Source organism: Pavona decussata, unplaced genomic scaffold, assembly GCF_977016875.1.
Source record: "Pavona decussata unplaced genomic scaffold, jaPavDecu1.1 SCAFFOLD_197, whole genome shotgun sequence".
In the NCBI taxonomy this organism is placed as follows: domain Eukaryota; kingdom Metazoa; phylum Cnidaria; class Anthozoa; order Scleractinia; family Agariciidae; genus Pavona; species Pavona decussata.
This window is the reverse complement of record NW_028145605.1, coordinates 162501-177348: the sequence shown is the minus strand read 5'-3', so window position 1 is coordinate 177348 and position 14848 is coordinate 162501. Positions and strand designations below refer to the sequence as shown.

The 14848-nt window shown below is 38.7% G+C and overlaps 2 protein-coding genes and 1 long non-coding RNA gene across 3 annotated transcripts in view; 1 reads left to right on the top strand and 2 right to left on the bottom strand.

Moving 5' to 3' along the window:
- Positions 1–2438: 2438 nt before the first annotated feature.
- Positions 2439–3836, bottom strand: LOC146461526 (uncharacterized). The gene is made up of 2 exons (XR_014857376.1): positions 3508–3836; positions 2439–2603 (listed from the first exon to the last, which is right to left on the bottom strand). It is a non-coding gene; the product is annotated as an uncharacterized LOC146461526 (long non-coding RNA).
- A 216-nt stretch (positions 3837–4052) lies between these two features.
- On the top strand, positions 4053–13270 carry LOC146461525 (uncharacterized). The gene is made up of 3 exons (XM_085086780.1): positions 4053–4157; positions 11675–12074; positions 12480–13270. The coding sequence occupies exons 1-3, from the start codon at positions 4070–4072 to the stop codon at positions 12688–12690; spliced, it is 699 nt and encodes a 232-aa protein (XP_084942906.1). The 5' UTR covers positions 4053–4069; the 3' UTR covers positions 12691–13270.
- Positions 13271–14113: 843 nt separating this feature from the next.
- LOC146461524 (uncharacterized) overlaps positions 14114–14848 on the bottom strand; it is a 6798-nt gene continuing 6063 nt past the window's right edge. Inside the window, exon 4 of the mRNA XM_085086772.1 lies at positions 14114–14520. Coding sequence (XP_084942898.1) covers positions 14263–14520 — 258 coding nt within the window. The 3' untranslated portion in view covers positions 14114–14262. The remainder of the gene's footprint in view (positions 14521–14848) is intronic.

Genomic DNA, 14848 nt, shown 5'->3' with positions numbered 1-14848 from the left:
ACCAAAAGCATTTGCTAATTTCTGCTTTCTCCATGTAGTTTTAAACCGCGCAAAAATATTCCTGTATTAGTAGGCACCACCCACAGGAAACCCGAGTATCTTGAGATGCGCAAAACTTATGCGCAGTAACAATAGTAGGCACCGTCCTTAATATCAGTGGGAGCATAATTGTGGTCAGTTTATGACTATTTTGCCATACTTCTGGTCAGCCAAGATTAACCTACTGTATTGGATTACAGTCATGACCTTTGGTGATGATCACTGAAATGATGTTTAGGACAACAACACTTCTAATAGTACTAATAATTTATTGATGATTTAACCTTTTAGGATAAAAAAAAATGGACAGGCACAACACCAACTGGGGCAAACAAGGAAAAGGCCACCAATTTAGACACTTGCTCAAGCTCAGCTGGTAGTAATATATTCGAACCATACAATATTGATATTTTCAAAATTATTTTAATCACCAGTACATTCTGTGTGAATATTCATTTTTAATTATTAGTGTCTATTAATAAAAAATGAACAAAAGCTAATGCTGTATTCAAGTGACTAATTATATAATAGGTTGCAGATCTCAATTTTATGTTCCAGAATTAAGTTATACAATGTAGCCTATCCACTGAGTGTCTCCAATATATTTTAAGTAATTAGTTTATACCCTTAAGGGTAGATGCTAAATAAAAATAGTAACAATAATAAATTTTAGCTGCAAGTTTTTCAGGAATCAATATAGGCCGAAAAACATTTAGTGAGTTAATGACATTGAGTTGGCAAAACTAAGGAACCCTATAGCATTTTGGAACCTTTCCGAAAATGCTACTTATACATAGCTATTAAGATATTGGTCAGGATATATCATCATCATCATCGTTATCATTGATAAGGTTCTTAGCAGCCGACCACATGCATCTTTTTAATAGCTCTGAACATGTGCTGAACATGTGGAGATTAGAAAGTATAATAATATTTATTGAATTCTAGGCAAAACAATAATTATTTTTCCTTTTGTACTTTGAAACAGTGACTGCATACTATAAAATGATGATGCAAAAGGTGGAATTAGAAATGAATCATTTCAAAGAACAAAAGAGAGGAGGAGGAGAACTCTTGGCGTACCTCTAAGGACCAGCTCTACAGAAAAAAAAATTATTGAAAAGAGTAATATTATTGATACACTGACCATTAATGGGTACATTTTAGACACTCACCATTGTATTGCCTGTTTCTCGAATCTCTATGTTGAATGAAATGCGCAGTGACATTCAACCCAGCAAGCCTCAACACTGAAAACTTGGGGAACGGGGGGGGGGGGGGGGGTGAGGGGGCTAACAGAGTATTACATTGTTCATTGCCCTTTTAGAGTGCATTATTTGCAGGAAATAGGAAAAATGATGAGAGTGTATCAACCTTTTTGCAATAAATAATTATTATTGCTTGTAGCTTTGAACATTATAGACGTCTATATCTGCATTAGAACAGGTAATTAAAGCGCATGTTCATTAGACCTGTGACTTTGAACAGTGTTGAATATTGGGGCCATATAACTCCAAAATATAACTTTAATTTCAACAATACTAATGTATACTATCCCACTGGAATCTGATAGCCAGGTTAACAGGTAATATTCTTGCTGGATATCTTTTACATCAAACTTTTCACAAGTCATCTCAATAATTATTCATGCAGGCTATCAGATTTTTTTGTAATTTCTTTTTTTCTGCTTGTCATTTGAACTGGTAAATAAAAAAGATACATCCCTGCGAATGTATGAAACATATTTTTGAACTGCAGATGAAAGATTAAATAGAAGAAAGTTGCATATTATTAAATAACTGTGAAGGTCTTTCTTCTATTTAAAATTGATACAATAATTGCTTCATATTTATCAACACCAAAAAATTCCCCACCGAAATGTTTTCTAACCAAATAAATCTGCCAAAAAAATTAAACCTAAGCCACCCAAAAGTCCAACTGAAAATCCCTAACTTCAAACCCACAAAAGCTTTCATACATCAGCAACAAATATAACTGAGTACCCTCCCTTGGGGTGGGAAGAATAATGGGACTTAAATTATGTTTTGGTTAATGGCTTAAGTCAGAAGCTAATTGTTTGGCAGATTTGAGCCCTCAAATTACAAAGTGAGCATGGAACCATATAATTTTCTGACACAAGAACCAGACTGTACATATGCCAAATTTGTTGTATGCCAGGTCATTTCAAGGTGGCTACTTAACTTTTTACATTCTCATGTTGTTTCACTAACAAAAATAGTCAGTTTCACTTTCATGAAGTCCTATATTACAAGGAAAAGAAAGTATTGAAATACTTTAAAAGAATTAGCAGTTCCCATATTTTTAAGTATGTCTAACCTTATGTAAACATTTAGTAAAATTGAGTTTAATTATCACATGTAAAGGATTTACTGCCAGTGCAGTTTTCAAGCTCATTTAATTCTCCCAATTACTCATGTATGTACATTTTTCTTAATTAAAATTTTCATTAAAATTCAATTAAGTTGTTCACACTCAGTCTTCTTCCATCAGTTGCTCCCCTGCTCCTGATGTTCTCAGTTAGCCCTCTTCTGTCAGTTGAACCCCTGTGGATGAAAAAGAGTTTTCAATAAAAATTATCTTGAAAAATAATTAGTCAATAACAATTTAAAAACATTATTCAAGTTATTGTTCACAAAATTATTTAAGTGCATGTTCAGCTGTCCTTTTTGGTTATGTCTAAGAGTGGGCCTCATGCCCGAAAATCTCTCGTGCAGCTGTTCTTGTCCGTACCATGCTGGCACTTGCTTGGTTTGGCATGCTTATGTCTGCCTGTTCAGTTGCAGTTGTGGCTGCTCATTCATTCATTCAATACATTATTTGGGCAGTTCAGTTGTACGTCTGCTTTCCATGGCCCAAAGAATATTTTCATACGTTTTTTATTTACTCCCCCTCCCCCTACCCTACCCTACCCTTGCCCCCAGTTATTTTATTTTTTGTTTGTTTGTTTGTCCTATGAACTCCTATGTTACACTAGGTCAGTAACACAAATTCCTGTATTTGAAGTTGAAAATGACACCTCCATCACTTTCGTTTTTTTCCCCAAATTTATGAAGTGTTTATTTATCAATGACTTGAGTACGTAGTGGGTTTAGTTTCAATTCAGCCGGATTTCCTTTTTGTTATATTCATCTTTCCATTTCAAACACGTTAGTTATTTCCCCCCCATTTTCGTAGTAAATGCAGCTAATTCGGTAATTCTCATACTGTACTTTTTCGGACGATCGGAAGCAGTTTCTACGTAAAAAAAAAGCCAGCTTAGATCTCAAACAAAAACCATCTAAGGGCCACGCACGGGCAAGTATATGCTTTACGGGGCAAAATTGCAAGTCCTCCCGGGATAACCGAAATTCGAAACACACTGAGCAAATTACTGTAGCTCTGGTTTTTACCGACTGAAACCAACTGGATTAGGAGTTTGTTCTAGTTCTAAAATTGCAAAATATTTACCTGTGTTTTCGCGGACAGCGGACAGCTTCTCGTACTGTACGGTATCTCTCCAAAGGTTTCCTCCAGTAAACTCGTCAACAAGCGAATTTATTACTTCCCTGGATAACCAGTATCTTTCTATTATTTCTCTTTCTTCTATTTTGTCTAAAATCAATCGCTCTTGGTAAGTACGCGACCGACAAACCGGGACAAAAATGACCGCCTCCGGCGGCCATCTTGTTTTCTTGCAACAAAATATTGCTTCCCGTAAACTTTACGGGCACTTTACGGGAGGTCATGACCTCCCGTAAATTACCGGGCAACTTACCGGGATCGTAAATAACGGGAGTTTCGAGAAACACCCGTAAACTTGGGGGCTTAACGGGCAACTTACCGGGCCCGATAAGTTACCGGGACTGAAGAAGAGAGACCCTGGGAACGAGGTTGGAATATTGGCCCATGTTCTTATGCACGTCACTTCTACGTATGTTGTTGTGCACATATTACTAGCGCGCAAAGTAACTTTAATAATACCAGTCTGCCTCTCTGTCTACTTTCCCACACGTTTCTTGCACGTTTTGTAATGGAGGTGGATAACGCAGACTTCAGATCATTTTCGTACGAGGAAGAGCTTCGAAGAGCAAAATGGTTCAAAGAAGACCTGGAGAAAGGTTAGTAACAATGAATTAATGCCGGGGTTAATGATCACACAGACTGCACAAATGCTAGAAAACCATGCTGAAGGTTGACGATTTTGTTGTTATTTGTTTGTATAACTTTCTCAAATCTGATTTCAACGTAACGAGATGAAAAGATATTTCCATGATACGTGATATAAATTGTTTGATTATAATAACGGTTGTTAAGGGAGCACGATTAAGCTTTGCAACTGACAACAAACTGAATATATGAACAAAATCAACTCAACCATTCACGGTCGGTATTATTATAAGAGAAGTAATAAAAAACTACTACACTCGAACAGGACCCACCAAACCACAATATCGATGGTGGTCTCTGCCTGCATCCCCTTCCTCAATCTCAAAAAATGGTGTATTTGTACACGACACAGTTTTTCATCACATAACAAACACCATTACCATTACCATTTCCAAACACCGAGAGGAGAGTTGAAAATACGACGCGTAGCGGAGTATTTTTGACGAATTTAGAGGTTTTTGATATTTTGATGAAACACTGTGACGAGTGTTTGATATAACTTTTCAAACAAACTGATTTTGAAGGAGAAATTAAGGATGCAAAAACGAGGAGTTTTTCATCTGATTTCCAGACACGTCACGGTGCATGATTTCCTTTGTCTTTAGCTTTTGAATTATCAATGAGTTTGAGAAGTATAGTTACCCAAAACAACAACTTTATTCTACCCCCTACAGTATGGTCGTCCAAATGTTTCAATATTCGCTAAGTTGCATTCGCTGTCGCTAAATTACATTCGCTGTCGCTAAATTGTTCATTCGCTATCGCTAAATTTCATTCGCTGTTGCTAAATTTAAAACTCATTCGCTATCGCTAAATTACATTCGCTGTTGCTAAAACTCATTCGCTATCGCTAACTTTCATTCGCTGTTGCTAAAACTTATTCGCTATCGCTAAATTTCATTCGCTGTTGCTAAAACTCATTCGCTATCGCTAAAGTCCATTTGCTGTCGCTGAGCGTTTCCATTTCATGCGCTAAAAATTAACTCAGGGTGTCCCCGCTAACCGCAGATTTGCATTCAAAAGCATGTTAGATCTCACGATGGCCGACGAAAAGGTATGGAAATGCTCTTCTTCATTTTAATTTCAGATTTAGTTCGCTTCTAAGCCGTTCCTCAGTGAAAAGCTGGAGCTAGTATACGAAAAGGCTTTCTGTGGGGCTTTGTTTTCAACCGTGCAAATGAACTTAAAGTTTGGTTCATGGCATTCAGGCCAATCTGCAGCGGGACTCTGTAAAACGAGGGTACGGACGGGTGGATGCGGACGGCGGATGGTGAACGGCGGATGGCGGATGGGGCTTTTTAAAAAAAAAAAAAAAAAGAAAGAAAAGAAAAAGGAAAGTAGGATGTTGATACTGTTAAATTTATTGGTTAATTGTCACCTTTTAAGAAATGCTAAATTTGGCTATTTCTTTTTTTTTTTAATTTTAATTAATTTATTTCTCATTGTCAGTCAAACAGCGAAACCGCTACAGAATGTTTCTTCTCGTTTTTCAACCAAATCAGTCTGAGTTTGCAGTGGAACTCCGTACATTAGTACGACACACCATCCGGCAAAACAACACTTTCACATCCATGAACAGTTACGGGATAATCTGATTAACGGGGAAAGTACTTTATGAGCTCTTGTTAGGCATTATAGATTGGAAATCGTGGTTATTGTTCGAACATCGAACAGACAGATCGATACAAGATATTAAAAGATTAGTTTTAGATGTCCAAAGATTTATCTGCGTAGGATTTGCGAACGTGTCATTTTCTTCCTTTTCAATATGCACACAAGCGAAGTTTGCCTTGCAATAGGGGGACTTTTTTTTTGATCGGATTTTGCGTCTTTTCGGTTTTGATATTCATTGCGGATTTTGGTTTTTCTCTTTTTTGAATATTCAGTTTTTTCGGTCAGTTTCTGGTTTTCCCCAGTTGCCTCGCCGGTGGCCTTCAGTCCCTAGTTGTCAGGGGTCGTCTTCTCCGTGAACTTGGTACAGTCGAGCCTCTATTATCCGGACTCGTTGGGACTTGAATAAATAGTCCAGATAATCGAACATATGAATATTAATGAGACAGTAATGTAACGAAACGAAACAAAGAAAACATAATTTAATTGTGAAAAGATTTTTAAACTTGTCTTACCAACCGGTTGATGCTTTGAAGCTTTCGCGATCGGTCGACTCCCCGTTCAACTGCGCTGAGAAATGTTTCGCTTTCTCCTGAAGAAGCGGACCTGAAATTGGTGTTCCACTGCTGAACAAACCGAGGAATACTGGCTTTTCTAACTGGTCGTCCTCTACATCAGACATCTTGGCAGAACGTAACTTTTTCGTGACCGCAAACCGCGTCCAAATATGGAACCCATAATATTTTCCCAGAGAAGAAAAGTGACATTTTTTCAAGGTGAGCACGAGAAGTTCATGTTCGTTGTTCAGCGAGGGACCACAAACAAAAACGCTATCTTTAATTCGTCACGATTGTTCAGGACATGCCCTGCTCTAAATCAAAACTTGAAAGGAAAAGTACTTGAAACGTCGCTTGTGTGCAGATTTCCTGGGAGGAAAATGACACGTTCGCAAATCCTACGCATATAAATCTTTGGACATCTTAAAATAATCTTTAATAACTTGTATCGATCTGTCTGTTCGAAATTCGAACAATAACCACGATTTCCAATCTATAATGCCTAACAAGAGCTCATAAAGTACTTTCCCCGTTAATCAGATTATCCCGTAACTGTTCATGAATGTGAAAGTGTTGTTTTGCCGGATGGTGTGTCGTACTAATGTACGGAGTTCCACTGCAAACTCAGACTGATTTGGTTGAAAAACGAGAAGAAACATTCTATAGCGTTTTCGCTGTTTGACTGACAATAGGATATAAATTAATTCAAATTAAAAAAAAAAAAAATAGCCAAAGCTAGCATTTCTTAGAAGGTGACAATTAACCAATAAATTTAACAGTATCAACATCCTATTTTCTTTTTCCTTTTTTTTTAAGCCCCATCCGCTATCCGCCATCCGCTATCCGCCATCCGCCATCCGCCATCCACCATCCGCCATCCGCCGTCCGCCATCCGCCATCCGCCATCCGCCATCCGCCGTCCGCCGTCCGCCATCCGCCATCCGCCATCCGCCATCCGCCATCCGCCGTCCGCCCGTCCGTATCCTCGTTTTACAGAGTCCCGCTGCATTGGCCTGAATGCCATGAACCAAACTTTAAGTTTATGTGCACGGTTGAAAACAAAGCCCCACAGAAAGCCTTTTCGTATACTAGCTCCAGCTTTTCACTGAGGAACGGCTTAGAAGCGAACTAAATCTGAAATTAAATTGAAGAAGAGCATTTCCATACCTTTTCGTCGGCCATCGTGAGATCTTACATGCTTTTGAATGCAAATCTGCGGTTAGCGGCTTTCCACAAACTTTCCCGTGTGGGGACACCCTGAGTTAATTTTTAGCGCATGAAATGGAAACGCTCAGCGACAGCGAATGAAATTTAGCGATAGCGAATGAGTTTTAGCAACAGCGAATGAAATTTAGCGACAGCGAATGAAAGTTAGCGATAGCGAATGAGTTTTAGCAACAGCGAATGAAATTTAGCGATAGCGAATGAACAATTTAGCGACAGCGAGTGTAATTTAGCGATAGCGAATGAGTTTTAGCAACAGCGAATGAAATTTAGCGATAGCGAATGAACAATTTAGCGACAGCGAATGTAATTTAGCGATAGCGAATGAGTTTTAGCAACAGCGAATGAAATTTAGCGATAGCGAATGAACAATTTAGCGACAGCGAATGTAATTTAGCGACAGCAAATACAACTTAGCGAATATTGAAACATTTGGACGACCATATAAGGGACGGACCATTAGAAAAGTGATGGGAGGGATGGGGAAAATACAAAAGAAAAAAATTCGTGCAAGCCAAAATGCCCGAAAAAAAGTTCTTGCAAGCCGAGACGGAAGAAAAAAAATTCTTGCAGAAGGAGATTAAGGAATTATTATAGAAAATACCTTTTATTGTTTTAATGACAGAAAATTTCTTCCAAAATGCCTCAAAATGGCCTTTTTAATGTTTTGAAAATCTAGATTTTTTTTGTGGAAGTTTGTTTTGTATGAACAACAAACCAACCCCACATTTTGTGTCGTGGCTGGAATTTACCCTTACTACAACTCAGTATTTTGTTTTGTGTTTGTAACTGGTAGTAAACCCAATAATCACGAGCAATAGGTCAATTAGTTTTGAAGAAAAACGATTTTGTCAGTAAAACGGTTTCAGCATATCTGCTTATCCATAAAGCGCTTTGTAGTTTTATTCGTTGGGCCACAGAGTGCTTTATGGTTACAAAATTTAAAAAACTGAGTCATTTTCAAGAAGTCCTGTTAAACGCTTGTAGGAGCATCTAGATTGAAGGGCAAGTGTTCACTTTATTCACCACAAAATGCTCTGTGGCTCATTGTCAATACCACAAAGTGCTCTGTAGGCAAATTAAAACCGCACAAAGTGTTTGTGATCTGGTGATCGAAAGTACCTTGTATCTTGTAATGACTTGCTGTTTACTGAAGGATTAAGGCGGTCAATAATCGACATAGTTTTAAAAAAATTTATGTTTAAAGCTTTTACTGCAAAAATCAGGATGTAGGACAAATTTGCTTTGAATATAGTACGGTGAACCCTTTCTATTAAAGACGCACATCGTCGGGACCGACTCCAACTGTCTGGCTTAGAGAGGTTTCCGGCTTATAGAGAGTAGAGTTTTTAAGGTGACACCAGTAATACTGAGATAACAAGCTGAACCGATGCATTATGACTACACGCGGCTGTATTACGTCTATCTGAAGTCGTTGAAACTACGAACTGGGACAGAATCAATATTGGAAAATGGATTGTTTTTTTGTGCGTCAGGTTTGAAACCCTCAAGGCCCTTATTATTCTCAACGTATTTAGTTATGTATAAATAAGAATTTTGTTTCCATAATTCTTAATTTAATTGCTTTCATTTGTAGCACATACATTCCTGTTTGAGGCGTTTTTCACTAAACCCCCAACGTAAAGGTATCCGTTGACGATTGTTTAATATTTAAAGTGTCCGTTGTCCGACTTAGAGAGTTGTCCGTCTTATGGGGAGTTTAATTACAGTAGAAAGACAAAACAAAACTTAGGTGTCCCCAATAAGTTTTACTCCCAGTGTACAACTAGAACGACAGACACATTAATAAAGTTATTATTATTATTATTATTATTATTATTATTATTATTATTATTATTATTATTAAAAAGTACAACTTTTTTTAAAAATCCTTTATTTAAAGGTTTTTTTTCTGGAAAACAACAAAAAAAAAAATTCGTGCAGAGGGTATCAACCGAAAAAAAAATTCCTGCACAAGCACTGAGCAAAAAAAAAAAAAAACAATTCCTGCAAACTGAAAATCCCCCCCCCCCCCCATCACTTTTCTAATGGTCCGTCCCTAAACAGTTATCTCGAATCGCACTTTAAATTGCCACTGAAGGCACTTGCATACTATCGTTCAATATTTCATGAAAGACCTCCAGTCGCCCCTCGCATCACCGACGTTCCTAATTCAGTTAGTTTTGATATCTCGTTATCCCAATTAAAATATTCCGCACATGTTACTATAATCTTTGACCATACTTAAGCTGTAATCGTGTAAAAGCAAGATCATAACATACTATGTGAAAAATCGAGCCTTAGTCTCCTGCATTCAAAGCTGCACCACAGGCCAACCAATAGTACACCGTCAATTGAAGATCAAATGCAAGGGGGTCACCGGGCGCAGAGGAGTCAAATTTGATGTAAATTCCGGCTAGATTTCCTGGAAAAAACCAATCTTGTTGATTTAAAAAATACTGATCGAACAAAGCGTCATGGGATCTTATTACGCGTCTGTTGAAAGATTAACCCCCAAGCCAGCTATGTGGTTAGGAAACGATCGTAGCCCGATGGGCGACAATCGGAAAGGCAAAGCTTTTCGAGCGACGCACGAAGTACCGAGATAGACTAGTACAGTCGAACCTGTATATAACGGCCACCCTCGGGACTTGAGGAACTGGCCGCTTAATACAGGATCACTAAAAATACTCACTGGGCGTGGTCTACTGTCAATTTTGATGGTGTATCATACAAAAACATTTCATGCAAGGAATCAATAGGAAAATCAACACTCTTTCAAGAGATCAATACTTTAAACAAAGTTCAGTGCCAACTTGTAACTTAACGGTAAAATATACGTAACATAGTGTAAAAGCACTGTGCAACAAATTGTCCTCTACTCTTGTACGGTGTACAGTACTGTATTTCTAACTCACTTACTTACGTGACTTGCAGTTCACAACAAAATATCTCATTCTGTCTTTTCATAGTTGTTACGATCGAAGTGGAGTTATAACGGTAATGATGCTAATTAAAAGTAACACAATATATAATAAAATTCTTCAAGTTAAAAATAGGAATAGGGTAAGAATTACAGCGACTTAAACAGGTGGGACACGTGCGTTTGGCGCCTCGGAATTTGAAACTTTTGTTTAACGTAGAGCAAGTCGTTGACTGTCGGCACTGCCAGCGACAGTTCCTGTTATCCATGGTACTGTGCATATGGCTTAGTTTCCATTCAAGGGTGGCCGCTTAATACAGGTAAAAATAACAAAGAAAGACAAACATGGGACTGCTACAGGGTGGCCGCGGCCGCTTAATGGAGGTGGCCGCCTAACACAGGTAACAAATGCAGCATTTGTATGCGCGAAAAATCGGGACTTTAAAAACTGGCCGCTTAATAGAGGGTGGCCGCTTAATACAGGGCCGTTATATACAGGTTCGACTGTAGCTCCTTGTCTCTATTTCTACCGTAAGCCCACCGTAAGATAAGGTGATGCGCCCACTGTCATTGATGCATACGGCTTGTGTCTTGGGGATAATCTTTTAACAGACCCGTAATAAGATCCATGACACTTTGTTCGATTACGTTCTTGTACACTTCCCGAACTGTTGTAGCCTCTAGTATTTTTATCGACAAAATTGGTTTGCGCCTCAATTTTCCAGATAATTTAGTCGGAATTTACATAAAATTTGACTCCTCTGGGCCCTGTACGACTAACAGCGATTAATATGTTACAAGAACCATACAGCAAGGATGGAATATTCGTACTGAGAGAATCAGCCATATTTTCAGGGGACCGAGGATCGATTCCTCGCCCGCGAACCATATTTTCACATAGTACGTTATCATGATGTCGAGCCCACCCCGTAATATCTTTCTTTTACACGTTTCAAGCGACGTAGCCATGTTTTCGCATTTAAGATCGCTGTAATGATCTGTCATATGATAGGAGGAAAGTAAGCCAGTACGAATATTTCTTGATCGTTTTTCGTTGTCCTCGATGAAATATATCGTATGGTGACGCTTTCCGAAAGCGATCGTTGAGAAATAAGTTGGCAGTAAGCTAAAGACTCATTTGTTTCCATTAAAGGTGGATGGCGTGAGATCCACAACAGCCCTGGGGTGTCACGGTACTGGATGAAAACTTTCCATGGTGAACCAGTTCCTGTGAAAACGCTCTTCTTGCATGAAACACCAGTGCCGGCACATAAAGTTGCAGAAATACTTGACATGTCAAATATAAAATATCGCAAGGAATGGAACAAAGCTTTTTTGGACAACGAAGTTCTTGAAACATACCCAGAAGAAGAAGGAGGCGGCTGGGTAGCTACCTCAAGAGTCAAGGTTTCTTGGCCGTTCAAAGATCGCAATTTTGTGGCTTTCCTTCCACCCACCAAAGAGGTCGATTGGTACGGACAAAAAGCATTTGTTCAGCTTCAGAAGAACGCTTGGCACCACTCAAAACCCGCTGGGGCTGACGGATTTGTCAGGTGATATGTATTCTAATTAATTTTGCAAGATTCAGTGTGAATACCATCTCTTCTGTGAATGACTCAAAGCATTGTGGAACTGAATTCTTTTGAGTCGTGCTGCATTTTGGGGAAATTTTCGGTTTTCAAATTCTCAAGGTGGCAACTGAAAAAATTTTCAGTGAAAGGTCAATTTAGACAGTATGATTTTTTCCAGTATGCGATATGTTGACGCCAAGCCTACGGTACGATTTTTTTCGTGTAAATTAAATTTACCACTTGTCGTGCGCGACGCGAAAATTTTGAATGACGAGAGTTGTGTGCGAGGTTTTGCTTGCAGAAGTCGCATGATTTTAGTGGTAAGCTAAGGTTGTATCGTCTATTATCAAAGCTGGCCTGCATTAACTAACTCTTTTTGTAACGCAGGGCCACAAATGGAGGGAATTTCACTGTGATTATCACCGACGAAAAAGATCCACTTGGAGCTTGCAAAGTCTTTGCCTTGCGAAACAATAACTACAATGGATGGATGCCCAAGAAGGGAATCCGGCTTGTCCTGAAAAGGAAGCTTCCTGTTACATTCAATCAGTGGCGAGAGGGAATCATTGAAGCTTACGAGAAGTACTTCCGTGATTGACTATACAGGAGTGCGATCAAATATGATATATTAAATGAATTGAAAAGGAAATGTACTCTCTGGTACTCTCTTCAGTGGTCCCTTTGAGACCTTACGTGTACCTTCTTTATCCGCGCACGGTTTTCTTTCAATTAATTTGTTTAGTATGTCCTTACGTGCCCTTCTCTTTGAGACAAAGTATTCCTTTTTTTTTTTTTTTTTTGCTCAAGTGCGAATAATGTTTACAACTGCTCTTAGACTGCGATTTTCGCGGTTTGGCGTAAGACTGTGGAATGACATACCGCGTCGTATAAGAGATTTACGTAAGAAACAATTCAAAGGTGAAACTCGCCGGCTTCTCCTCAATGTTCTGGTAAATGAAAATGACTATACTGAAACACCAGTCCTATTATGGTACAGAAAATAGTTCTCGCCAATTAGTTGCAACTCGTTAATCTTTGTTTCTCGATAATTTTACTCGTGATTTTTATACCTCCCCTAAATTCTATTTGTCCTGTCTTTGATTGTAATAACTGTAATAATATTAATTTTATCGTTAAACAGTTGTAAGTCTGGCCTGCCTAGATTAGCTCTCGTTACCTGCGGGCCAGTCTCTCTCTTTTGCTAAATTTTTAAATAAACTTAAACGTACTGCAAAATCGCTATATTCTACTACGACTTAATTAGCCTTTCGCAGCCAACGATCACATGGTACAAAACCATCATGCTGGAGAGCAAGTTGCGCACTGAGACATCCGAAATATTGCGACTTCATCAGTCACACTTGAATTTTCTTTGTATCGGATGTCCCAGCGCGTAGCTTGCTCTCCATGCAGTAAGGTGGATTTTGTACCACGTAACCGTCAGCTTCAAAGGAGCCATTAGCAAAGCGCATCTACCCAAAAAGGAAACATTTTCGGTAATCAGTTTACAAATTTCCGCTCTACGTAAAGAAAATCGGATCTGTTTTTAGGAGAGTGCGGGACTAGTCGAAAGCATTGTCGTAAAGGCTTATTTACAAGAACTGATTTATTGTTGTGAGATCGTAAAGCCTCTGAAAAATAATGAAACAATGCAAGTACTTTGCTCACTCTTATCGATGACAGTTCAAGGCCAGGGTAAGGTTTAACCAAAGCCTCATTGTGCAACGATCCTTTTTCTGGTGTTAGATGTGGCAATTTCACTAGATTTAAGTTTGCGGCGTGTATATTTTTCTTCTCTTTCATTCGTTAAACCTGGTATCCACTAGCGTTTCATTCAAGTACTTATCTCCGCCAAGTCCAACTCTCAAATCAAAAACAAAAATCTGTCTTTTTCTTAAGCTGTAAAAAACATGGCGTAGAATAAGGCCCGACTACCATGGCCCGATTCTTTTTTTTTTTTTTTTTCATCTTGCTTTCGATTCCTTACTGGGAACAGAATAACGGCTCAGTCATATCAGTTATCATCACACCTTCTACATTTTAATTATTTCATCTTTTCTCAGGGATTACAACTGCTTGTTATCCTAACAAATCTAGACCCCTATTTGCTTAATTCAGTGAGTGCCGACTGTGCCAGCACATTCTGAAGTTCATCATGGGCTAACTGTGCTCATATTGTTTGAAACGACCAGACATCTCCTTTATAAATGGTCTTGTCGTCAATTTCAGCATCCACTCTCCAGTAATACGTTGATCCCGATACAAGCTTGTCGTTTAGGTAATGCACATTACCATCTTCGCTAATTTTCGCTTTGTGCTCGGATGACTTCGGCGTCGCATCGGTAACTTTCGCCTTGTTCGTTCCAAAGTAGACGCGGTGTACCGTGGCACCGTAGGCGTTCAACCACATGATGGCGTCTCTGTTAGACTAGCAGAAAAGAGAAACAAAATAAAAATCACTTAGCCCAACATCCTGTACGCCCTACAGTGCTGATACATCCTCTTGTACAAGAAAGCATTTACCATCATCATCATCATCATCATCATCATCATCATCATCATCATCATCATCATCATCATCATCATTAATATTTCGTAGTCTAGCTGTTAGGATCCATCTTCTTTCTGTGGACCCAAGCTGTTTTACTTGTTGCTGCTCCACATTTTAAACTTAAGATCAAGAAATATCTTTGGTTGATTTTAAGTCCGTAGGGTTTGTATACTCTCCAAACATATGACCGTCAAACACAAACTAG

Excerpts from the sequence above, each read along its gene's own strand:
- LOC146461525 (XM_085086780.1), top strand. The coding sequence starts at position 4,070 with ATGGAGGTGGATAACGCAGACTTCAGATCATTTTCGTACGAGGAAGAG. Across the intron at positions 4,158-11,674 it reads CAAAGAAGACCTGGAGAAAG|GTGGATGGCGTGAGATCCAC; the intron begins GTTAGTAACAAT and ends TTTCCATTAAAG. Across the intron at positions 12,075-12,479 it reads GGGGCTGACGGATTTGTCAG|GGCCACAAATGGAGGGAATT; the intron begins GTGATATGTATT and ends TTTGTAACGCAG.